Below are 27,520 nucleotides of genomic sequence, written 5' to 3'. Positions count from 1 at the left end.
TCATATCTTATACATACATACATACATACACACATACATACATACATACATACATACATACATACATACATACATACATACATACATACATACATACATACATACATACATACATACATACACACACACACACACACACAGTACATTTTTATAGGATCTCTGTGGATGTAGTATCCTTTCAGTTTTGTGTTAATTGTTTTGTAACTCCAGCTGAATAAATGATGTCTAAATGACATGGTGAAAACATGTTTGCACTTAGGTGATATTTTTGAAATGCGAGAATTTTTGTGGATAATGTGTAATGTTTTCTTTGATACTATTTTTTGAAGATTGTAATTTATACTTCACATGATACTGTATATCCCTTGATTTTCCTCCATCTCATAACTGACCAACAGTATGCACAGTATGCACAGTATGCACAATATACAGTACCAGTCAAAAGTTTGGGCACACCTATTCATTCTAGGGTTTTTCTTTATTTTTACTATTTTCTACATTGTAGAATAGGGAAGACATCAAAACTATGAAATAACACATATGGAATCATATAATAATCATATAAAATATCTTTTATATTTGAGATTCTTCAAAGTAGCCACCCTTTGCCTGATGTGCCTATATTTTGATTTGGAACACTTTTTTGGTTACTAAATTATTCCTCATGTGTTATTTCATATCTTTACTATTATTCTACAATGTAGAAAATAGTAAAAAATAAAGAAAACCCCTGGAATGTGTAGGTGAGTCCAAACATTTGACAGGTACTGTACATAATAATCTGGATCTGTGAAACTGGCCCATAATGAAGGTTGTAATGTGATAACAGATAAGTCGTATGCTATATGCATTGATTCTTTCCTTGTTTGTTTATTTGGCCCTGTGTTTTCCATCTGTATCTCAGATGCAAACAGGTTATGGTACATTTAGCCTCTGAAGCCCAGGCATGTCAGGAAGGATGGCAACGTGAAATGGTACATTTGAATGCATTTTAAATACTCCAGGCATGAACAAGGCCTTTAATGTATCTATTTGTTTTCCCACCTTCCATTTCTTTTACTTCTTCAGTAGAGCACCTGTCAGTTTTGCAGAGAAAAATATTATCAAGATGGATAACTCATTCCAGTATAATTTCATACAGTATCATGTTTTATTGTATTTTTATAATTTTTTTCAACAAACATTTTTATTCAAGAGCACATAAAAAAACAAGTACAGAACTCTGCAGTCTGTTCGTAAGATCGTAATGAGGTTCACATACCAATATGAAGGCTGATATACACCTTACGGAAAACTGCATGAATTTCACGTGAACACCTGAAGTGTTCCAAAAACAAATGTTTGGTCCCGCTTTAAATTACATTCAGGTTATAAAGGCTTCATAAAGCCTTCATAATGCCTTTATAAGAACTACATAAATGTGCAACAAAGCATCTATAACCATATATCATGCATTATAAAGGCTTCACAAATGTGGCATAACTTTGTGACATAAACACCATTGTCAAACGTGACATAACCCAATATGTCGAATATGATATAAACATGTGCTTTATAAAGGGTGACATGTTGGGCTGAAGGATGGCACACGCTCTAAAGTGAAGTCATGTTAGTGACGTTACACCTAATCTCGTTCCCAGAGACTTCCACCCAATCCATTTAAATACCTTTCACACCCTACAGTAACCTATGTATGATAAGAGAACCTTCATAAATCAGTAGAACGTTAATAACCTATTCATTGACACTTTATGTCGTGTCCTGTAACACTTCATTTGAAGTGAGACACCTTTGATAATTCATAACACATCCATAAAGACTCTATAACCCATGATGCTTTACTTACTTTAAGTCAGACCCCTTTGGTATTTTATAACACATACATAAATCCTTTGTATCATATGACTCTGTACTTACTATAAAGTCAGACACCTTTGGTCATTCATTACACATAAAGGCTTAATGATTATAACTAATAACTAACATACTGTAACGGTGGTCCTCCTCCTCTTCAACCGAAGAGGAGGAGTAGTGATGGAACCAAGGCGCAGCATTGTGAAATGACATATTTAATAAAGACACGACAAAACAACGAAGACAGAAAAAGAACTATACTAGAATTTACTAACAAAATAACAAAACGAATGTGTAGACAGACCTGAATTATATGAACTTACATAAAACAGGAAGAACGCACGAACAGGGAAAATAGACTACACAAAAAGAACGATGTACAAAACAAACCGAACAGTCCCGTATGGTGCGACAAACACTGACACAGGAGACAACCACCCACAACGAACACTGTGAAACAACCTACCTAAATATGACTCTCAATTAGAGGAACGCCAAACACCTGCCTCTAATTGAGAGCCATACCAGGCAACCCTAAGCCAACATAGAAACAGACAACATAGAATGCCCACCCAAACTCACGTCCTGACCAACTAACACATACAACAAACTAACAGAAATAGGTCAGGAACGTGACACATACATCCTTTTATTTTTACATTTATTTTTACATTTTTAAAACAATACAAATACATTCAGTTTAAAAAAAGTTCAGCAATACAATAACATTGAACATTACACAGGGATGTGAAGAGTGTAGCTTGTTTCTGAGCTGGCGGATGAATGGTTCTTGACTCTCTGCCTGCTGGAGGTACTGCATGTTGGTTCCAACCTTAAAGTAACAACAAAGAGAGTTAGCAGGTCTGTTAGGAAATGCCTTTGTCACACCATCTGGATAAGGGGATGTCTGTAAAGGGGAGATTGGAAACTCCATTTGAATCGTACTGTTGTATTCCTCTGTCGGTGCATCTTGGGGGATTATTATTTAGCTGAGCCTACTAACTACATACATTTTGTTAGCTAGCTAAGTCACTGAAATTATTTGAAATAACAATTGAGGTACAGCAGCTATGTAATTTAACTCAACACTTAACTGCGACAAACTCATTTAAATTACAATAAATACATTTTAATTTACTCGTTCGTTTTATGTTGTCCAGTGGCACCACAGGTGGGCATTTGATTTGTGAACTCATCCCGTGCGCTTATTGTGCTACAGAAACACTGGTAACCCAAAAATCTGTGCAGGGCATGCCCTATGAAATAGCAGGCTCCTACACTCAAAAATCGAAGTTTCTTATATTTTTTACAGATCTCAAAAGTCATCCCTGGTGTGGTTTAAGCATTGTTGTGAACACAATTTAATATGACTTATAAAGCCTTTATTAAACGGTGCTTATGCCACTCTTTATAAAAACACGTTTGTCATATTTGTCATAGTGGGTTGTATCACATTTGACATTGGTGGTTATGTCACAGAATTATGCCACATTTATGAACCCTTTATAGAGTAGGACATACGGTTATAGCTGAAAGAGAGAGAGACACTGTAACGTCCTGACCAGAGTTCTTATGTGTTTTGCTTGTTTAGTGTTGGTCAGGACGTGAGCTGGGTGGGAATTCTATGTTGTGTGTCTAGTTCGTCTGTTTCTGTGTTCAGCCTAATATGGTTCTCAATCAGAGACAGCTGTCAATAGTTGTCCCTGATCGAGAATCATATAAAGGTGGCTTGTTTTGTGTTGGGGATTGTGGGTGGTTGTTTCCTGCCTCTGTGTTTTGTCTGCACCAGATAGGTCTGTCTCGGTTTTTTCACATTTGTTATTTTGTATGTTGTTTGTAGTGTTTCACTTGTTCTTTAATTAAACATGTTGAACACTAGCCGCGCTGCACTTTGGTCCTCTCCTTCACCCCTGGAAGAAAGCCGTTACAGACACACACAGAGAGCATGGGCTCCTGAGTTCTCCTGAAAAATATAGAATTAGAGTTGGATAAATGGAGATAAACTAAAAAAAAATTTGCCAGGACTTATACAGGATACTAACCTCAACATCAAAATCTTCAATCCAAATCACAATTCCATACTTAAAACCTCTAACGCCTCACAAACCCGGATCCGGGATCCCCCCCCAACACAAAAGCTGACTAGCATAGCCTAGCCTAAAGTTATAGGGATATCATAAAATAAAATGTTCATGAAATCACAAGTCCAAGACACCAAATGAAAGATACAGATCTTGTGATTCAAGCCATCATCTCTGATTTGTAAAATGTTTTACAGGGAAGACACAATATGTAAATCTATTAGCTAACCACGTTAGCAAAAGACAACAATTTTCTTACTCCACCATTTTCTTACTGCATCAGTAGCTATCACCAATTCGGCCAAATAAAGATATTGATAGCCACTAACCAAGAAAAAAACTCATCAGATGACAGTCTGATAGCATGTTTATTGTATAGGATAGGTTTTGTTAGAAAAATGTGCATATTTCAGGTAGAAATCATAGTTTACAATTGCACCCACCATCACAACTCGACTAGAATAAATACAGAGAGCAACGTGTATTACCTAATTACTAATCATAAAACATTTCTTAAAAATACACAGCGTGCACTAATTGAAAGACACAGATCCTGTGAATCCAGACAATATTTCAGATTTTCTAAGTGTCTTACAGCGAAAACACAATAAATCGTTATATTAGCATAGCACATGTGCAAACATTACCCCAGCATTGATTCACGGCAAAAAGAGCGATAGCATTATCACCACCAAAATGTATTAATTTTTTCACTAACCTTCTCACAATTCTTCAGATGACACTCCTGTAACATCATATTACAACATACATATAGAGTCTGTTCGAAAATTTGGATATTTAGCCACCAAAATCGTGGTTATACACAGAGAAAAGTAGCCAAGCTGGTCAGAAAATGTCGGGCGCCATATTGGACAGTAATCTAGTCTTATACATAAATACTCATAAACTTGACTAAAAAATACAGGGTGGACAGCGATTGATAGACAATTTAGTTCTTAAGTTGGAGGTTGACGCTAGTATAGTGGGGGTGGGTGCGGTTCTCTTACAGGAAGATGAAGACGGAGTGGATCGGCCCGTCAGTTTCTTCTCCCGTAAGTTCAACTCGTGTCAGTCAAGGTACTCCACAATTGAACAAGAAACGCTAGCTTTATTGCTAGCCTTACAGTTCTTTGAGGTATATGTGGGATCCAGTGCCTTTCCTGTAATGGTCTTCACGGACCATAATCCTTTAGTGTTCTTAAAGCAAATGTACAATCAGAACCGCCGCCTTATGCGGTGGGCTCTGATTGTACAAGGATATAATGTACAGATAGCCTATGTGAAGGGCTCAGCGAATGTGGTTGCTGACGCTCTATCACGGGTTTACTAACTGGGGAAGCGTTGGTTTTTGTTATTACAAACTGTATGTTTGCAATTTTTGTGGTGGGCGTGTTACGTTCCCCAGTTTCTGTGTTCTGTTTTGTATTTGAGTGTGTGTTTCAGGAGATGGCTTCCTGAAGTACTCCCCAACCAGCTGATTGGTCAACCCCAGGCTAATTGGTGATTGGAGCTGACCCCGCCCCCTCGTCAAGAAGCAGCTGACACTAATCACCATTGCCCCCAGAAGATAAAAGCCAGTGTTCTGCCAAGAGAGGAAGATTGGGAGAGAGAGGAGATGAGATTTGGAGTAGAGATTTGGAGATTTGGAGATTGAGAGAGAAAAATTAGATTGTGATATAGTGTGGGTTGTGTATCAGAAAGTGTGGTATGTACTGTTGTTGTTGGTAGCAGTTTTTCTATGTCCTGTGTTTGAGTATTTGTGAAATCATTAATAATTACTCTGTTTCATGTGTTCCCAGGGGGGAAGGAGAAGGCACTTTGGGAGTGCTTAGGCAAGAGGCCCGCGGGCATACATATACCCGTAGTATATTTACTGTCTAGGCACACTAGGTAAGACCTGGGCGGACCACCCCCTGTATTTTGGTTAGGGCACCAGACGGTGCTAAGTTAGGTAAGTTAAGTGGGTAGGCAGGTTAGATAGGGGAGGGGGATATACTTTGATATTTACTTTCTTTGCTTTGGTTCCGTCCAGCCCCTTTTCCCCATATTACCGTGTAAGAAAATAAATCCAAGTAAACGGTAAAATCTGCTTTTGTGTCATCCTTGCTCGCACCTACAGCCCATACCTCTTGCACTTCAGAGAGTTGAGTTATAGCAGGGAGTTGCGTTCCCTCTTCTCAGAGGCGTGCGTAACAACTAACAAAATAACAAAACGAATGTGTAGACAGACCTGAATTATATGAACTTACATAAAACAGGAAGAACGCACGAACAGGGAAAATAGACTACACAAAAAGAACGATGTACAAAACAAACCGAACAGTCCCGTATGGTGCGACAAACACTGACACAGGAGACAACCACCCACAACGAACACTGTGAAACAACCTACCTAAATATGACTCTCAATTAGAGGAACGCCAAACACCTGCCTCTAATTGAGAGCCATACCAGGCAACCCTAAGCCAACATAGAAACAGACAACATAGAATGCCCACCCAAACTCACGTCCTGACCAACTAACACATACAACAAACTAACAGAAATAGGTCAGGAACGTGACACATACATCCTTTTATTTTTACATTTATTTTTACATTTTTAAAACAATACAAATACATTCAGTTTAAAAAAAGTTCAGCAATACAATAACATTGAACATTACACAGGGATGTGAAGAGTGTAGCTTGTTTCTGAGCTGGCGGATGACTGGTTCTTGACTCTCTGCCTGCTGGAGGTACTGCATGTTGGTTCCAACCTTAAAGTAACAACAAAGAGAGTTAGCAGGTCTGTTAGGAAATGCCTTTGTCACACCATCTGGATAAGGGGATGTCTGTAAAGGGGAGATTGGAAACTCCATTTGAATCGTACTGTTGTATTCCTCTGTCGGTGCATCTTGGGGGATTATTATTTAGCTGAGCCTACTAACTACATACATTTTGTTAGCTAGCTAAGTCACTGAAATTATTTGAAATAACAATTGAGGTACAGCAGCTATGTAATTTAACTCAACACTTAACTGCGACAAACTCATTTAAATTACAATAAATACATTTTAATTTACTCGTTCGTTTTATGTTGTCCAGTGGCACCACAGGTGGGCATTTGATTTGTGAACTCATCCCGTGCGCTTATTGTGCTACAGAAACACTGGTAACCCAAAAAACTGTGCAGGGCATGCCCTATGAAATAGCAGGCTCCTACACTCAAAAATCGAAGTTTCTTAGATTTTTTACAGATCTCAAAAGTCATCCCTGGTGTGGTTTAAGCATTGTTGTGAACACAATTTAATATGACTTATAAAGCCTTTATTAAACGGTGCTTATGCCACTCTTTATAAAACACGTTTGTCATATTTGTCATAGTGGGTTGTATCACATTTGACATTGGTGGTTATGTCACAGAATTATGCCACATTTATGAACCCTTTATAGAGTATGACATACGGTTATAGCTGAAAGAGAGAGAGACACTGTAACGTCCTGACCAGAGTTCTTATGTGTTTTGCTTGTTTAGTGTTGGTCAGGACGTGAGCTGGGTGGGAATTCTATGTTGTGTGTCTAGTTCGTCTGTTTCTGTGTTCAGCCTAATATGGTTCTCAATTAGAGACAGCTGTCAATAGTTGTCCCTGATCGAGAATCATATAAAGGTGGCTTGTTTTGTGTTGGGGATTGTGGGTGGTTGTTTCCTGTCTCTGTGTTTTGTCTGCACCAGATAGGTCTGTCTCGGTTTTTTCACATTTTGTTATTTTGTATGTTGTTTGTAGTGTTTCACTTGTTCTTTAATTAAACATGTTGAACACTAGCCGCGCTGCACTTTGGTCCTCTCCTTCACCCCTGGAAGAAAGCCGTTACAGACACACACAGAAAGCATGGGCTCCTGAGTTCTCCTGAAAAATATAGAATTAGAGTTGGATAAATGGAGATAAACTATAATTTTTTTTGCCAGGACTCATACAGGATACTAACCTCAACATCAAAATCTTCAATCCAAATCACAATTCCATACTTAAAACCTCTAACGCCTCACAAACCCGGATCCGGGATCCCCCCCCAACACAAAAGCTGACTAGCATAGCCTAGCCTAAAGTTATAGGGATATCATAAAATAAAATGTTCATGAAATCACAAGTCCAAGACACCAAATGAAAGATACAGATCTTGTGATTCAAGCCATCATCTCTGATTTGTAAAATGTTTTACAGGGAAGACACAATATGTAAATCTATTAGCTAACCACGTTAGCAAAAGACAACAATTTTCTTACTCCACCATTTTCTTACTGCATCAGTAGCTATCACCAATTCGGCCAAATAAAGATATTGATAGCCACTAACCAAGAAAAAACCTCATCAGATGACATTCTGATAACATATTTATTGTATAGGATAGGTTTTGTTAGAAAAATGTGCATATTTCAGGTAGAAATCATAGTTTACAATTGCACCCACCATCACAACTCGACTAGAATAAATACAGAGAGCAACGTGTATTACCTAATTACTAATCATAAAACATTTCTTAAAAATACACAGCGTACACTAATTGAAAGACACAGATCCTGTGAATCCAGACAATATTTCAGATTTTCTAAGTGTCTTACAGCGAAAACACAATAAATCGTTATATTAGCATAGCACATGTGCAAACATTACCCCAGCATTGATTCACGGCAAAAAGAGCGATAGCATTATCACCACCAAAATGTATGAATTTTTTTCACTAACCTTCTCAGAATTCTTCAGATGACACTCCTGTAACATCATATTACAACATACATATAGAGTCTGTTCGAAAATTTGGATATTTAGCCACCAAAATCGTGGTTATACACAGAGAAAAGTAGCCAAGCTGGTCAGAAAATGTCGGGCGCCATATTGGACAGTGATCTAGTCTTATACATAAATACTCATAAACTTGACTAAAAAATACAGGGTGGACAGCGATTGATAGACAATTTAGTTCTTAATGCAATCGCTGAATTACATTTTTTTAATTATCCTTACTTTTCAATACAGGTTGCGCCAAAGCGAAGCTACACCAAAGAAAATGGCGGCATAAGCGTTTAACATTTTTCGACAGAAACACGATTTATCATCATAAATAGTTCTTACTATGAGCTGTTCTTCCATCAGAATCTTGGGCAATGAATCCTTTCTCCGGTCTAATCGTCTTTTGGTCGAAAGAGGTCCTCTTGTCCCGTCGAAATGGCCACTAACGTTCACCATGCACTCGAAAAGTGCCCAGCTCCTCGAAGTGCGTCACACAGAAATGCCATAAAATCGCCCTAAACGGATATAAATTGCTATAAAACGGTTCAAATTAACTACCTTATGATGTTTTTAACACCTATAACGAGTAAAAACATGACCGGAGAAATATTACTGGCTAAACAACAGCTTGGAAGGAGGCAAGTCCGACGTCCATCGTGCGTCAGGCGCAGAGACGAAAAGAAAGCTACTTCCGGTCATTGGTGTTTTATACAGGCCCTGATTGCGCAATCGACTCCATTCAAAGCGTCACCACTTACTGACATCTAGAGGAAGACGTAGGCAGTGTTTGTTTCTCCATAGCATTTACAGGGATATTAAAACTGACCTGGGAACAGGGGACAAGATTTCTGAAATCTCACTCCCTGTCATGAAAAGTGCTGTAGAAGGAGTTCTGTTTCACTCAGAGACATAATTCCAACGGCTATAGAAACTAGAGAGTGTTTTCTATCCAATAATAATAATAATATGCATATTGTACGAGCAAGAATTGAGTACTAGGCAGTTTAATCTGGAGACCGATTTATGCTAAGTCGAAACAGCACCCCCTATATTCGCAAGAAGTTATTAACACCTTGATTTTGGACATAATTGCCTGAATGGACTATTTCTACCAAGGACTAAAAATAAAAAAACTTCTAACAAACCAAAACCTGCAGAAGAAACACAGCGGAACCTGGAATTACCGTCCGCAACAACACTGAGTGAGTAAAGTTCAGTCTGAACCCACTTCTGAACGCTAAAAGTAAAAGACAATAATCTCTAGAGAAATGTGTTATATAAAGCTTAATAAATAAGGCTACAAAGTACCAAGCTGCTAGGAAAGAAACTGACCAACAACCTCAAATAGCACTGAGGAGGGAAGTGAAAGGTGTCAAAGCCTTTGAGTCAAACAAATGGCAGGAGTCTCACATGCCCTCTACCGTCGTTCACAGACATGTCATTTTCTACAAGAAATCTGCCTCCAGAAATAAAAGCTTCTCCCAAGTGGGTGTGACACCTACTCCCGTTGCCTGCTGCACTCGTGCTTGGATTCCACCTGCCGATCTGTTCAAGGTCTTCCCTGGCCTGTCTCCCCCTGTCTGGTACAGGTACCCCCACCACACTCCCCCCTCTCTTCCCAACTTTCGCTCGCCTCCAGCACACAGGCAGTGTTGGAGCGAGTGACACTGAGCCCCAAGTCATTCTATTTTTTTATTGTGTATTTTGCTATTTGCCTCATGATTCCTGCATGCTTTGTTGACTATGAACCTTCTTGTTACCCAACTGTGGGACAGACTATGTTTGTTCCCACACTCGGGACTCTGACTCTCTATTGGTTACACGGAATCTTGGCCCCCCATTCTATTCTAACCACCTCTCACCGGCTTTGTATTCATGTTACCTGATGAAATTGCTGTACAATATGATCTTGTTGCCATCTAATGCACATTCAAATGTCATAAATCAACACTGCAGAGCTCTCTCTTTCCTCTGCCGATTCTTGATTGTATTACTGTTGATGATATCTGGAAAGTGCATGTACATCGTGGCCCATCTACTGTTGCTAGACCCAATTCTAACTTGTCCTCTGATATCTGCTTCACTGATTTCTGCTCTCGTAAAATGGCTTGTGGTTAAAACTTCTTGTCAATACGGGGGCGCTGTTTTCACTTTGGAAAAAATTGTGCCCAAATGAAACGGCCTCGTACTCTGTTCTTGATCATACAATATGCATATTATTATTACTATTGGATAGAAAACACTCTCAAGTTTCTAAAACTGTTTGAATTATATCTGTGAGTAAAACAGAACTCATTTGGCAGCAAACTTCCATACAGGAAGTGAAAAATCTGAAAACGAGGCTCTGTTTCAGGGCCTGCCTATTCAACTAGCTTTTATTTATCGATATGTATGCACTTCATACGCCTTCCACTAGATGTCAACAGGCAGTGGAAGGTTGAATGGGGTGTCTAGCTTGATCTGAGGCCGAACAAGAGCTTTTGGAGTGACAGGTCCGGTATTTTCTTTGTCTTCGATGGCGCGCGAGGGACCTTGACATTGTCTTCTGAAAAGCGTTCGGTATACACGGCGAATATCTCCGGCTCTGATTTTATTTGATACATATGATAATAACATCATAAAGAAGGTTTTTTCAACCGAGTTTTATCAGTTTATTCAACGTTTATTGGGACTTTTGGAGTTTTCCGTTCTTTGCGCCAAGAGAGGATGAGAATGTTAGCAACCTTGGCTAGCATTGTGGCCCGAATTCGACAGAAGAAATGGACATTCTAAAACCAAACAACGATTTATTCTGGGAATAGGACTCCTTGTACAACATTCTGAAGGAAGCTCAGCAAAAGTAAGAAAACATTTATGATGTTATTTCGTACTTCTGTGTAATATGTTGATGCCTATTCTCCGCCGTGTTGGTGAGCGCTGTCTCACAATAACCCAAGCTGTATGTTGTACTAAAGTTATTTAAAAAAAATCTAACACAGCGGTTGCATTAAGAACCAGTGTATCTTTCATTTGCCATACAACAAGTATTTTTATGTACATTTTAAGATGAGTTCTTTGGTCAGATTAGGTGAGTGTTCAAAATATCTCCGGACATTCTGGGGAAATGTTTCTACGTATTCACAATGTATAACCACGATTTGCAGCTCTAAATATGCACATTTTCGAACAAAACATAAATGTATTGAATAACATGATGTTATAAGACTGTCATCTGATGAAGTTGTCCAAAGGTTAGTGATTAATTTTATATCTATTGCTGTTTTTTGCGAAAGCTACCTTTGCGGTGAATAAATGCCTTTGTGTGTTTGGCTATAGTGGTAAGCTAATATAATGCTATATTGTGTTTTCGCTGTAAAACAATTCAAAAATCGGAAATATTGGCTGGATTCACAAGATGTTTATCTTTCATTTGCTGTACACCACGTATTTTTCATAAATGTTTTATGATGAGTATTTATCTTTTTCACGTTGATCTCTGTAATTATTCTGGCTGCTTTGGTGCTATTTTTGATGGTGGCTGCAATGTAAAACTATGATTTATACCTCAAATATGCAAATTTTCGAACAAAACATAAATGTATTGTATAACATGTTATAAGACTGTCATCTCATGAAGTTGTTTCTTGGTTAGTGACTAATTTTATCTCTATTTTGTCGGTTTTGTAAAAGCTACCTATGCGGTGGAAACATGGTGAAAATATGCGGTTGTGTGTTTGGCTATTGTGGTTAGCTAATAGAAATACATATTGTGTTTTTGCTGTAAAACGTTTTAAAAATCGGAAATGATGGCTGGATTCACAAGATGTTTATCTTTCATTTGCTGCATTGGACTTGTGATTTCATGATATTTATATGCTATTATTTACTTGTGGCGCTATGCTAGGCTATGCTAGTCAGATTTTACTGATGAGGAGGATCCCGGACCCAGGAGGGTGATGAAGTAGAGGTTAATGGTGCCGAAGGAGATGGCTGTCGTTTTTTTTGCGATCCCGTAACCAATTGTGCTCGTGTGTATGTTTTTTTCCTGTTATTTGTAACTTATTTTGTACATAATATTACTGCCACCGTGTCTTGTGACCGAAAAAGAGCTTCTAGATATCAGGACAGCGATTACTCACCCCGTACTGGAGGAATACTTTTTCTTCGTTGAGTCGGACGGGAAGGATTTACTTCAGACGCCCGACAAGGCCCTCGTCTCCGTCATTCACAGGAGTAAGAGATGGAGATATCGGGGAAGAAGGTCCCGGTGCCTTGTAAGGATCCGATGTCGAGAGGGTAATCTACCTTTACCATTGGTCCTATTAGTCAATGTACAATCAATCTATAATAAAATAGATGAACTACGATCACGTATATCCTACCAACGGAAATTAATATCTGTAATATCTTATGTTTCACAGAGTCGTGGCTGAATGACAACATGAATAACATACAGCTGGCGGGATTTAAGCTTTGCAGCAGGATAGAACAGCGGCCTCTGGTGAGCTGGGCTGGCAGTCTATGTATATTTGTAAACAACAGCTGGTGCACGAAATCTAAGGAAGTCTTGAGGTTTGCACGCCTGAGGTAGAGTATCTCATGATAAGCTGCACACCACAATATTTACCAAGAGAGTTTTCACCTGTATTCTTCGTAGCTGTCTATATACCACCACAAAGCGATGCTGGCACTAAGACAGCACACAATGAGCTGCATAGGGGCTTAAGCAAACAGGAAAAAGCTCATCCAGATGCGGCACTCCTAGTGGCCAGGGACTTTAATGCAGGGAAACTCTAATCCATTTGACCTAATTTCTACCAGCATGTTAAATGTGCAACCAGAGGGGGAAAATACTCCAGACCCCTTTTACTCCACAAACGCTTTGAGGCAAGTAACACTGAAGCATGCGGAAGAGACTGTGTGATCACACTCTCCGTAGCCGATATGAGTAAGACCTTTAAACAGGTTAATATTCAGACTGATTACCAGGATGTGTACTCTGAGCATGTGCTGATCCACTGGCAAGTATCTTCACTGACATTTTCAGCCTGTCCCTGACTGAGTCTGTAATACCAACATATTTCAAGCAGACTACCATGGTCCCTGTGCCCAAGAACATTAAGGTAACCTGTCTAAATGACTACCGACCCATAGTGCTCACGTCTGTAGCCATGAAGTGCTTTGAAAGGCTGGTCATGGCTCACATCAACACCATTATCCCAGAAACCCAAGACCCACTCCAATTTGCATACCGCCCCAACAGATCCACAGATGATGCAATCTCTACTGCACTCCACACTACCCTTTCCAACCTGGACAAAAGGAACACCTATGTGAGAATGCTATTCATTAAGTATAGCTCAGTGTTCAACACCATAGTGCCCTCAAAGCTCATCACTAAGCTAAGCACCCTAGGACTAAACACCTCCCTCTGCAACTGGATCCTGGACTTCCTGACGGGCCGCCCCCAGGTGGGAAGGGTAGGCAACAACACATCTGCCACGCTGATCCTCAACATGGAGGCCCCTCAGGGGTGTGTGCTCAGTCCCCTCCTGTACTCCCTGTACAAGACCCTGGTGAAGAGCACGAAGATGAGCTTCCACGAGACGGTTTTCTGCAGAAATTATTTGCTTGTGCAAACCCACAGTTTTATCAGCTGTCTGGGTGGCTGGTCTCAGACAATCCTGCAGGTGAAGAAGCCAGATGTGGAGGTCTTGGGCTGGCAAGGTTGCATGTGGTCTGAAGTTGGACGTACTGCCAAATTCTTTCGAATGACGTCGGAGGTGGCTTATGGTAGAGTAATGAACATTACATTCTCTGGCAACAGCTCTGGTGTACATTCATGCAGTCAGAATTCCAATTGCACACTCCCTCAAAACTTCAGACATCTGTGGCATTGTGTTGTGTGACATAAATGAACATTTTAGAGTGGCCTTTTATTGTCCCCAGCACATGGTGCACCTGTGAAAAGATTATGCTGTTTAGTCTAGTCAGCTTCTTGATATGCCACACATGTCAGGTGGATGGATAATCTTGGAAATGGATAAATGCTCACTAACAGGGATGTTAACAAATTTGTGCACAACAGTTGACAGAAATAAGCTTTTTGTAAGTATGGAACATTTCTGTGATCTTTTATTTCAGCTCATGAAACATGAGACAAACACTTTACATGTTGCATTTATATTTTTGTTCAGTATAGTTACTTTACACTTCTGTTAGCTATGCTGTTGAAATACACTAGTTTTACATGATTTGAGTTTGTTCTGCTTCTGACATCTGCCTCTTACTAACAAGTAGTAGACTTAGCCCAGTTGTTGTCCCTAACGGTCAGAGACACATATGACAGATTCAACTCAATAATAGCCTCCTACCAGCATTCAAGTCTCCCCACCCGGCGTCGCCAGCCAGTGGCCACTACATACAAGTCAGGCGAGTGCACTCTTAGGGCAGGTGAAGGGGCTTTTTTCTGAGATTCGGGAGCTCATGAAATTAGCTAGTTTGATGTGCAATTCGTTACATTAAAAATTAAAAGAGACAATTTATTACATTTGTATTATTCATACAATTTTTTTAAATCCACCAAGCTGCAAGGACACTTTTTCATAAGAAGGGCAAGAGAGCAGCTGCTCGGGCGCTGGTTGAGCCCTATCTGTGCACTTGCCTGAACATGACGAGAACCTAGTAACCCGAAAGAGCTGAGCAATGATCTCACGTTAAAATGTCTCTGTGTTCTGTGTATTCTGTGTAACCTTCTACCATATCAGCAAACAAATCATTCAGGATCAAGGTGCATTTGGATCACCAATATTTGGAATGAGGAGGGGGTTACTGTAGGTATTATAACCCTATCAGTCATTTCTCTTACGTGTAACCACAAGTTTGGTCTTGTGGGGTAGTGCTGGATTCAAGCCTTATCTCTGAAATTCTGCGCTGTAGTGCTCTTAAAATGTAAAGGTAATTCCTGATAGTGCTGTGAATAGAACATTGCTTTTAAATGTCAATTGGGCTACAATGCGGAACTTTGGCAATACGGATTGAATCCAGCACCTTAAAACAATTTATTGTAGCAAATTTGGCAAAAACAGTCAAATGTTTAATGAACTAACTGATTGGATGGCCTTGTGGCTGATGAAAGAGACTATCATATCCTCTTGAAGGGAGTGGTTACAAGTATGACATCATTAACTTTAGTGCTCTGCTACAGATTTTTTATGTAGAGTTGAATGTAGCAATGTCTGATTGGTCAACGTTATATTGGGATCATCATTATGGTAATATACTACAGGTACAAAAGCACACGAGTCAAGTTCACATTTGCATCACATTGCGACCAGAGAAAAATGGTTTACATGTGATACATCACCATCTGCATGGCTGAGAGGTAACGTATGCTGAATTGAACAGAAAAAATGTATTAACTATCTTTTGAAATGGCAAAACACTTCCCTTTCGGTGTTTGTGGTAATATTTCCAACGAATAAGCAAAAGTATTGTACATTTTAATACATTTTATCAAGTGACAAAAATACAGCATTTGAATTTGTTTAATTAAATCATCCATCATAATGTAATAATTTCCAACAAATATTCTATAATTGATGTTAACATACAATAATGTATCTTTCATATTTCAGATAAGATTCTTTCAACCACAACCATGGAACCAGGAATCAGTCTCAGCAAGGCTGATATTGTTGAAAATATACTTCTATGTTTTGAATCAGTAAATGGGTCTTGCAAAAGATCAATCTTTCCTCCAACAATACGAGTATTACTTTATCTCTTACTTGGCTCAATGTCTGTTCTCACAGTGTGTGGCAACCTTCTTGTAATCATCCCCATCATCCACTTCAAACAGCTTCACACCCCGACCAACTACCTCATCCTCTCTCTGGCTGTGTCAGACCTCCTCTTGGGGGTTTTAGTGATGCCTCCCAGAATGGTATATTCAGCGGAAAGCTGCTGGTATTTTGGGGATTTATTCTGTAAAATCCAAACCAGCACTGATGTCATGTTGTGCAATACATCCATTCTTAATTTGTGTTTTATTTCCATTGACAGGTATTATGCAGTGTGTCGCCCTCTCCTTTATAGAACTAAAATAACTGTTTACGTTGTTCTGATTATGATTCTGGTCACCTGGACTGTTTCTGCCGGAGTAGGGTTTTGTATGATATTTCTGGAGCTCAACATTTGGGGTGTGGAGGATTTTTACTATAAAAATGTTGCCTGTGAGGGAGGATGTATTTTGTTTCAAAACAAAGTGTCGAGTATTGTGGCTTCGGTGATCTCATTCTACATCCCAGGAGTCGGGATGCTTAGCATCTACCTAAAGATTTTCCTGATAGCACAGAGACAGGCACGCTCAATTCAGGGTACAACCAATCACAACACTGTAGGGAAATCACAGAGGAAGGCCACCAAAACACTTGCTATCATTATGGGGGTATTTCTATCATTCTGGACACCCTTTTTTGTCATCAACAGCATTGATCCTTTTATTAATTACTCTACCCCACCCGTTTTGTTTGAAACACTTATATGGATTGCCTATTTGAATTCAACTATTAATCCTATGGTGTATGCATTCTTTTACAGTTGGTTCAGGAGGGCGTTTAGAATTATAATTTCTGGTCAAATATTTCAACATGACTCTTCAGAAATACAATTGTTTTCAGAATAAATACAGTGAGCTCCAAAAGAATTGAGACAGAGACACGTTTTGTTGTTTTGGCTGTGTACTCCAGCACTTTGGATTTGACATTTGAGGATATGTTGAACCATATCAGGTGAATTGTTTAGAAATTACAGCCCTTTTTGTACATAGTCCACCCCTTTCAGTAAACCAAAAGTATTTGAATGAATTCACCTTTATATGCATTAAAGTAGTAAAAAGTTAGGTTTTTGGTCCCATATTCATTGTACGCAACAATGACTACATCCAGCTTGGGACAATACAAATTCTATCAATAGAAATGAATGGTAAATAATGTGTTGTGTAATTTTGTTGTCACTTTTACTTTAAATTATGAGTGAGAAAGTTACCACGCACAAATATCATACACCCAACACATGCTAACCTCCCGTTATTGTAATGGTGCGAGGTTAGCATGTCTTGAGGGTATGATATTTGTGCATCTAACTTTCTCACTCATCATTATTCACGATTCATTCAGAATTATCCGTAATCATAATAGCATCCACATTAATGTAGAGGTGTTTAGAAATGGGCCTCCCGAGTGGCGCAGTGGTCTAATGCACTGCATCACAGTGCTTGAGGCGTCATTGCAGACCGGGGGTCCCATAGGACGGTGCACAATTGGCCCAGCGTTGTCCGGGTGAGGGGAGGGTTTGCCCAGGGGGGGGGCTTTCCTTGGCTTATCGAGCTCTAGCGACTACTTGAGCTCTAGCGACTGACTTTGGTCGTCAGTTGAAAGGTGTTTTCTCCAACACATTGGTACAGCTGGTTTCTAGGTCAAGCGGACGGGTGTTAAGAAGCACGGTTTTGGCGGGTCATGTTTCGGAGGACGCATGACTCGACCTTCGCCTCCCGAGCACATTGGGGAGTTGCAGCGATGAGACAAGATCGTAATTGGGAAGAAAAAGGCGGTAAAATATAACAACAAAATAAGTGTTTAGAAACATATTCTATTATTATTTACAATAAAACGTGACTCCAAAATGACACAATACATTATGTACCATTCATATCTTTTGGGCACAAAATAATCTGAAACACAACCGAGAAAAAAACTGCAAATGCATCCAACAAATTTGTAGAGTCACAAGCTGGATGTAGTCATTGCGTCCCATGAATATGAGACCAAAAACATAACTTTTTATTACTTTAATACACATAAGTGAATTTGTTCCAATACTTTTGGAGCTCACTGTATGTCTAAAATCAGGACTGACAAAGAAGTGTGACATGTGCCTTTGTTCTCAGTCCTTTATTAAACCATATCAGACACAGTTGTGTAGGTTTAAAAACAAGTATAATCCAGTTGACTCCAAAACATGAAATCAATCCATGTCATCTAGTAGGAGTTAGCCTCTCCTCTCCCATATCTTATACATACATACACACACAAACAGTACACACACACACACACACACACAAACACACACACACACACACACACACACACACACACACACACACACACACACACACACACACACACACACACACACACACACACACACACACACAGTACATTTTTATAGGATCTCTGTGGATGTAGTATCCTTTCAGTTTTGTGTTAATTGTTTTGTAACTCCAGCTGAATAAATGATGTCTAAATGACATGGTGAAAACATGTTTGCACTTAGGTGATACTTTTGAAATGCGAGAATTTTTGTGGATAATGTGTAATGTTTTCTTTGATGCTATTTTTTGAAGATTGTAATTTATACTTCACATGATACTGCATATCCCTTGATTTTCCTCCATCTCATAACTGACCAACAGTATGCACAGTATGCACAGTATGCACAATATACAGTACCAGTCAAAAGTTTGGGCACACCTATTCATTGTAGAAAATGTAGAATGTAGAAAATAGTAAAAAATAAAGAAAACCCCTGGAATGTGTAGGTGAGTCCAAACATTTGACAGGTACTGTACATAATAATCTGGATCTGTAAAACTGGCCCATAATGAAGGTTGTAATGTGATAACAGATAAGTCATATGCTATATGCATTGATTCTTTTCTTGTTTGTTTATTTGGCCCTGTGTTTTCCATCTGGATCTGAGATGCAAACAGGTTATGGTACATTTAGCCTCTGAAGCCCAGGCATGTCAGGAAGGATGGCAACGTGAAATGGTACATTTGAATGCATTTTAAATACTCCAGGCATGAACAAGGCCTTTAATGTATCTATTTGTTTTCCCACCTTCCATTTCTTTTACTTCTTCAGTAGAGCACCTGTCAGTTTTGCAGAGAAAAATATTATCAAGATGGATAACTCATTCCAGTATAATTTCATACAGTATCATGTTTTATTGTATTTTTATAATTTTTTTCAACAAACATTTTTATTCAAGAGCACATAAAAAAACAAGTACAGAACTCTGCAGTCTGTTCGTAAGATCGTAATGAGGTTCACATACCAATATGAAGGCTGATATACACCTTACGGAAAACTGCATGAATTTCACGTGAACACCTGAAGTGTTCCAAAAACAAATGTTTGGTCCCGCTTTAAATTACATTCAGGTTATAAAGGCTTCATAAAGCCTTCATAATGCCTTTATAAGAACTACATAAATGTGCTACAAAGCATCTATAACCATATATCATGCATTATAAAGGCTTCACAAATGTGGCATAACTTTGTGACATAAACACCATTGTCAAACGTGACATAACCCAATATGTCGAATATGATATAAACATGTGCTTTATAAAGGGTGACATGTTGGGCTGAAGGATGGCACACGCTCTAAAGTGAAGTCATGTTAGTGACGTTACACCTAATCTCGTTCCCAGAGACTTCCACCCAATCCATTTAAATACCTTTCACACCCTACAGTAACCTGTGTATGATAAGAGAACCTTCATAAATCAGTAGAACGTTAATAACCTATTCATTGACACTTTATGTCGTGTCCTGTAACACTTCATTTGAAGTGAGACACCTTTGATAATTCATAACACATCCATAAAGACTCTATAACACATGATGCTGTACTTACTTTAAGTCAGACCCCTTTTGGTATTTTATGACACATACATAAATGCCTTATATCATATGACGCTGTACTTACTATAAATTCAGACACAGTTGGTCATTCATTACACATAAAGGCTTAATAATGTAAACACAAATGTATTAACACTTAGGGAATTATAACTAATAACTAACATACGTCTTTTTATTTTTACATTTTTAAAACAATACAAATACATTCAGTTTAAAAAAGTTCAGCAATGCAATTACATTGAACATTACACAGGGATGTGAAGAGTGTAGCTTGTTTCTGAGCTGGCGGATGAATGGTTCTTGACTCTCTGCCTGCTGGAGCTACTGCATGTTGGTTCCAACCTCAAAGTAACAACAAAGAGAGTTAGCAGGTCTGTTAGGAAATGCCTTTGTCACACCATCTGGATAAGGGCATTTCTGTAAAGGGGAGATTGGAAACTCCGTTTGATTCGTACTATTGTTTAGCTGAGCCTACTAACTACATACATTTTGTTAGCTAGCTAACGTAGAAAGCAACTGCTGTGAAGTCACTGAAATTATTTGCAATAACGATTGAGGTACAGCAGCTATGTAATTTAACTCAACACTTAACTGCGACAAACTCATTTAAATTACAATAAATACATTTTAATTTACTCATTCGTTTTATGTTGTCCAGTGGCACCACAGGTAGGCATTTGATTTGCGAACTCATCCCGTGCGCTTATTGTGCTACAGAAACACTGGTAACCCAAAAAACTGTGCAGGGCATGCCCTATGAAATAGCAGGCTCCTACACTCAAAAATCGAAGTTTCTTAGATTTTTTACAGATCTCAAAAGTCATCCCTGATGTAGTTTAAGCATTGTTGTGAACACAATTTAATATGATTTATAAAGCCTTTATTAAACGGTGCTTATGCCACTCTTTATAAAACACGTTTGTCATATTTGTCATAGTGGGTTGTATCACATTTGACATTGGTGGTTATGTCACAGAATTATGCCACATTTATGAACCCTTTATAGAGTATGACATACGGTTATAGCTGAAAGAGAGAGAGACACTGTAACGTCCTGACCAGAGTTCTTATGTGTTTTTCTTGTTTAGTGTTGGTCAGGACGTGAGCTGGGTGGGAATTCTATGTTGTGTGTCTAGTTCGTCTGTTTCTGTGTTCAGCCTAATATGGTTCTCAATCAGAGACAGCTGTCAATCGTTGTCCCTGATTGAGAATCATATAAAGGTGGCTTGTTTTGTGTTGGGGATTGTGGGTGGTTGTTTCCTGTCTCTGTGTTTTGTCTGCACCAGATAGGTCTGTCTCGGTTTTTTCACATTTGTTATTTTGTATGTTGTTTGTAGTGTTTCACTTGTTCTTTAATTAAACATGTTCAACAGTAGCCGTGCTGCAATTTGGTCCTCTCCTTCACCCCTGGAAGAAAGCCGTTACAGAACCACCCACCAACCCGGACCAAGCAGCGTGGAGACGGGCAGCAGCGACAGCAGCAGTGGTACAAGGAGGAATGGACATGGGAGGAGATTCTGGACGGAGAAGGACCCTGGGCAGAGCCAGAGGAGTGTCGCCGCCCCAAAGCGGAGCTGGAGGCATCTAAAGCGGAGTGGCGGCATTATGAGACGCTAGCAAGGCAGAGCGGCTGGAAGCCCGAGAGACTCACCCAAAAATGTCTTGGGGGGGATAAAGGGGAGTGTGCGAAGTCAGGTAGGAGACCTGCGCCAAATTCCCGGGCTTACCGTGGAGAGCGAGAGTACGGGCAGACACCGTGTTGTGTGGAAGAGCGCACGGAGTCTCCTGTACGTGTGCTTAGCCCGGTGCGGGTTATTCCACCTCCCCCACTAGCCGGGCTAGAGTGAGCATTGAGCCAAGTGCCATGAAGCCGGCTCAACATATCTGGCCTCCAGTACGTCTCCTCGGGCCGGTGTACATGGCACCAGCCTTACAAATGGTGTCCCCGGTTCGCCAGCATAGCCCAGTGCCAGCATAGCCAGTACGCCTGCACGGTCCGGTATATCCGGCGCCACCTTCCCGCCCCAGCCCATTTCCTCCAGTTCCAGCACCCCGCACTCGCCTTATGGTTCGTGGCCCCAGCCCAGTACCACCAGTGCCTACACCACGCACCAGGCTTCCAGTGCGTCTCCAGAGCCCTGTACGCACTGTTCCTTCTCTCTGCACTCGCCCTGAGGTGCATGCCCTCAGCCCGGTACCACCAGTTCCGGTACCACGCACCAGGCCTACTGTACGCCTCAGCAGGTCAGAGTCGGTCGTCTGCTCAACGCCGCCTGCAATGCTTGCCTGCCCAGCGCCATCTGAGCCATCCATCTGCCCAGCGCCGTCTGAGCCATCCGTCTGCCCAGCGCCGTCTGAGCCATCCGTCTGCCCAGCGCCATCTGAGCCATCCGTCTGCCCAGCGCCGTCTGAGCCATCCGTCTGCCCAGCGCCGACTGAGCCATCTGTCTGCCCAGCGCCGTCTGAGCCATCCGTCTGCCACGAGCCTTCTGAGCCGCCCGTCTGTCCCGAGCCATTAGAGCCGTCCGCCAGTCAGGAGCCACTAGAGCCGTCCGTCAGTCAGGAGCTGCCAGAGCCGTCCGTCAGTCAGGAGCTGCCAGAGCCGCCAGCCAGTCAGGAGCTGCCAGAGCCGCCAGCCAGTCAGGAGCTGCCAGTGTCGCCAGCCAGTCAGGAGCTGCCTTCCAGTCATGAGCTGCCTTCCAGTCATGAGCTGCCTTCCAGTCATGAGCTGCCCTACAGTCATGAGCTGCCCTCCAGTCATGAGCTGCCCTCCAGTCATGAGCTGCCCTCCAGTCATGAGCTGCCCTCCAGTCATGAGCTGCCATTCAGTCATGAGCTGCCATTCGTCCTGAGTTGCCCCTCTGTCCTGAGCTGCCCCTCTGTCCTGAGCTGCCCCTCTGTCCTGAGCTACCTCTCTGTCCTGAGCTACCTCTCTGTCCTGAGCTACCTCGCTGTCCTGAGCTACCTCCTAAATCATGTGCGGGCCTTGGGGAGGATTCTAAAGCCAAGGTTGTGGGCGAGGGTCGCCACTCAAAGGACGCTAAGGAGGGGGACAAAGACAGTGGTGGAGTGGTGTCCTCGTCCACCGCCGGAGCCGCCAACGCGGACAGATGCCCACCCAGACCCTCCCCTTGAGTTTTAGGGGTGCGTTCGGAGTCCGCACCTCAGGGGGGAGGGGGGTACTGTAACGTCCTGACCAGAGTTCTTCTGTGTTTTGCTTGTTTAGTGTTGGTCAGGACGTGAGCTGGGTGGGAATTCAATGTTGTGTGTCTAGTTCGTCTGTTTCTGTGTTCAGCCTAATATGGTTCTCAATCAGAGACAGCTGTCAATCGTTGCCCCGATTGAGAATCATATGAAGGTGGCTTGTTTTGTGTTGGGGATTGTGGGTGGTTGTTTCCTGTCTCTGTGTTTCTTCTGCACCAGATTGGTCTGTCTCGGTTTTTTCACATTTGTTATATTGTATGTTGTTTGTAGTGTTTCACTTGTTCTTTAATTAAACATGTTGAACACTAGCCGCGCTGCACTTTGGTCCTCTCCTTCACCCCTGGAAGAAAGCCGTTACAGACACACACAGAGAGCATGGGCTCCTGAGTTCTCCTGAAAAATATAGAATTAGAGTTGGATAAATGGAGATAAACTATTATTTTTTTGCCAGGACTTATACAGGATACTAACCTCAACATCAAAATCTTCAATCCAAATCACAATTTCATACCTAACACCTTGATTTTGGACACAATTGCCTGCATGGACTATTTCTACCAAGGACTAAAAATAAAAAAACTTCTAACAAACCAAAACCTGCAGAAGAAACACAGCGGAACCTGGAAATACCATCCGCAACAACACTGAGTGAGTAAAGTTCAGTCTGAACCTACTTCTGAACGCTAAAAGTAAAAGACAATAATCTCTAGAGAAATGTGTTATATAAAGCTTAATAAATAAGGCTACAAAGTACCAAGCTGCTAGGAAAGAAACTGACCAAAAACCTCAAATAGCACTGAGGAGTGAAGTGGGAGGTGTCAAATCCTTTGAGTCAAACAAATGGCAGGAGTCTTACATGCCCTCTACCGTCGTTCACAGACATGTCATTTTCTACAAGAAATCTGCCTCCAGAAATAAAAGCTTCTCCCAAGTGGATGTGACACCTACTCCCGTTGCCTGCTGCACTGGTGCTTGGATTCCACCTGGCGATCTGTTCATGGTCTTCCCTGGCCTGTCTCCCCCTGTCTGGTACAGGTACCCCCACCACACTCCCCCCTCTCTTCCCAACTTTCGCTCGCCTCCAGCACACAGGCAGTGTTGGAGCGAGTGACACTGAGCCCCAAGTCATTCTATTTTTTTATTGTGTATTTTGCTATTTGCCTCATGATTCCTGCATGCTTTGTTGACTATGAACCTTCTTGTTACCTAACTGTGGGACAGACTATGTTTGTTCCCGCACTCGGGACTCTGACTCTCTATTTGTTACACAGACTCTTGGCCACCCATTCTATTCTAACCACCTCTCACCGGCTTTGTATTCATGTTACCTGATGAAATTGCTGTACAATATGATCTTGTTGCCATCTAATCCACATTCAAATGTCATAAATCAACACTGCAGAGCTCTCCCTGTCCTCTGCCGTACCTTGATTGTATTACTGTTGATGATATCTAGAAATGTGCATGTACACCCTGGCCCATCTACTGTTGTTAGACCCAATTCTAACTTGTCCTCTGATATCTGCTTCACTGATTTCTGCTCTCGTAAAATGGCTTGTGGTCAATGGTGCCGAAGGAGATGGCTGTCGTTTTTTTGCGATCCCGTAACCAATTGTGCTCTTGTGTATGTTTTTTTCCTGTTATTTGTAACTTATTTTGTACATAATATTACTGCCACCGTGTCTTGTGACCGAAAAAGAGCTTCTAGATATCAGGACAGCGATTACTCACCCCGTACTGGAGGAATACTTTTTCTTCAACGAGTCGGACGGGAAGGATTTACTTCAGACGCCCGACAAGGCCCTCCTCTCCGTCATTCACAGGAGTAAGAGATGAAGATATCGGGGAAGAAGGTCTGGGTGCCTTGTAAGGATCCGATGCCGAGAGGGTAATCTACCTTTACCATTGGTCCTATTAGTCAATGTACAATCAATCTATAATAAAATAGACAAACTACGATCACGTATTTCCTACCAACGGAAATTAATATCTGTAATATCTTATGTTTCACAGAGTCGTAGCTGAATGACGACATGAATAACATACAGCTGGCGGGATTTAAGCTTTTCAGCAGGATAGAACAGCGGCCTCTGGTAAGACGGGCTGGCAGTCTATGTATATTTGTAAACAACAGCTGGTGCACAAAATCTAAGGAAGTCTTGAGGTTTTGCTCGCCTGAGGGAGAGTATCTCCTGATAAGCTGCACACCGCGTTATTTACCAAGAGAGTTTTCACCTGTATTCTTCGTAGCTGACTATATACCACCACAAACCGATGCTGGTACTAAGACCGCACACAATGAGCTGCATAGGGGCATAAGCAAAGAGGAAAACGCTCATCCAGAGGCGGCACTCCTAGTGGCCGGGGACTTTAATGCAGGGAAACTCTAATCCAGTTGACCTAATTTCTACCAGCATGTTAAATGTGCAACCAGAGGGGAAAAAAACTCTAGACGACCTTTACTCCACACACGCTTTGAGGCAAGTAACACTGAAGCATGCGGAAGAGACTGTGTGATCACACTCTCCGTAGCCGATATGAGTAAGACCTTTAAACAGGTTAATATTCTGTTTGATACCCAGGACGTGTACTCCGAGCATGTGCTGATCCACTGGCAAGTATCTTCACTGACATTTTCAACCTGTCCCTGACTGAGTCTGTATTACCAACATATTTCAAGCAGACCACGATAGTCCCTGTGCCCAAGAACATTTAGGTAACCTGTTTAAATGACTACCGACCCATGGCGCTCACGTCTGTAGCCATGAAGTGCTTTGAAAGGCTGGTCATGGCTCACATCAACACCATTATCCCAGAAACCCTAGACCCACTCCAATTTGCATACCGCCCCAACAGATCCACAGATGATGCAATCTCTACTGCACTCCACACAAAAGGAACACCTACGTGAGAATGCTATTCATTGACTATAGCTCAGTGTTCAACACCATAGTGCCCTCAAAGCTAATCACTAAGCTAAGCACCCTAGGACTAAACACCTCCCTCTGCAACTGGATCCTGGACTTCCTGACGGGCCGCCCCCAGGTGGGAAGGGTAGGCAACAACACATCTGCCACGCTGATCCTCAACATGGAGGCCCCTCAGGGGTGTGTGCTCAGTCCCCTCCTGTACTCCCTGTACAAGACCCTGGTGAAGAGCACGAAGATGAGCTTCCACGAGACGGTTTTCTGCAGAAATTCTTTGCTTGTGCAAACCCCCAGTTTTATCAGCTGTCTGGGTGGCTGGTCTCAGACAATCCTGCAGGTGAAGAAGCCAGATGTGGAGGTCTTGGGCTGGCAAGGTTGCACGTGGTCTGAAGTTGGACGTACTGCCAAATTCTTTCAAACGACGTCGGAGGTGGCTTATGGTAGAGTAATGCACATTACATTCTCTGGCAACAGCTCTGGTGTACATTCCTGCAGTCAGAATTCCAATTGCACACTCCCTCAAAACTTGAGACATCTGTGGCATTGTGTTGTGTGACATAAATGAACATTTTAGAGTGGCATTTTATTGTCTCCAGCACAAGGTGCACCTGTGAAAAGATTATGCTGTTTAGTCTAGTCAGCTTCTTGATATGCCACACCTGTCAGGTGGATGGATAATCTTGGAAATGGAGAAATGCTCACTAACAGGGATGTTAACAAATCGGTGCACAACAGTTGAGAGAAATAAGCTTTTTGTAAGTATGGAACATTTCTGGGATGTTTTATTTCAGCTCATGAAACATGAGACCAACACTTTACATGTTGTGTTTATATTTTTGTTCAGTATAGTTACTTTACACTTCTGTTAGCTATGCTGTTGAAATACACTAGTTTTAAATGATTTGAGTTTGTTCTGCTTCTGACATCTGCCTCTTACTAACAAGTAGTAGACTTAGCCCATTTGTTGTCCATAACGGTGAGAGACACATATGA

The 27,520-nt window shown here is 41.2% G+C and overlaps 1 protein-coding gene across 1 annotated transcript; it reads left to right on the top strand.

Moving 5' to 3' along the window:
- The first annotated feature begins 16,345 nt into the window (after positions 1-16,345).
- On the top strand, positions 16,346-17,371 carry LOC129825699 (trace amine-associated receptor 1-like). The gene has a single exon (XM_055885885.1). It carries the CDS (start codon positions 16,346-16,348, stop codon positions 17,369-17,371), a length of 1,026 nt encoding a protein of 341 aa, XP_055741860.1.
- The last annotated feature ends 10,149 nt before the right edge of the window (positions 17,372-27,520 follow it).

The sequence above is a fragment of the Salvelinus fontinalis genome, chromosome 27 (assembly GCF_029448725.1).
Source record: "Salvelinus fontinalis isolate EN_2023a chromosome 27, ASM2944872v1, whole genome shotgun sequence".
Classification (NCBI taxonomy): domain Eukaryota; kingdom Metazoa; phylum Chordata; class Actinopteri; order Salmoniformes; family Salmonidae; genus Salvelinus; species Salvelinus fontinalis.
This window is presented reverse-complemented; position numbering and strand designations above follow the sequence as displayed.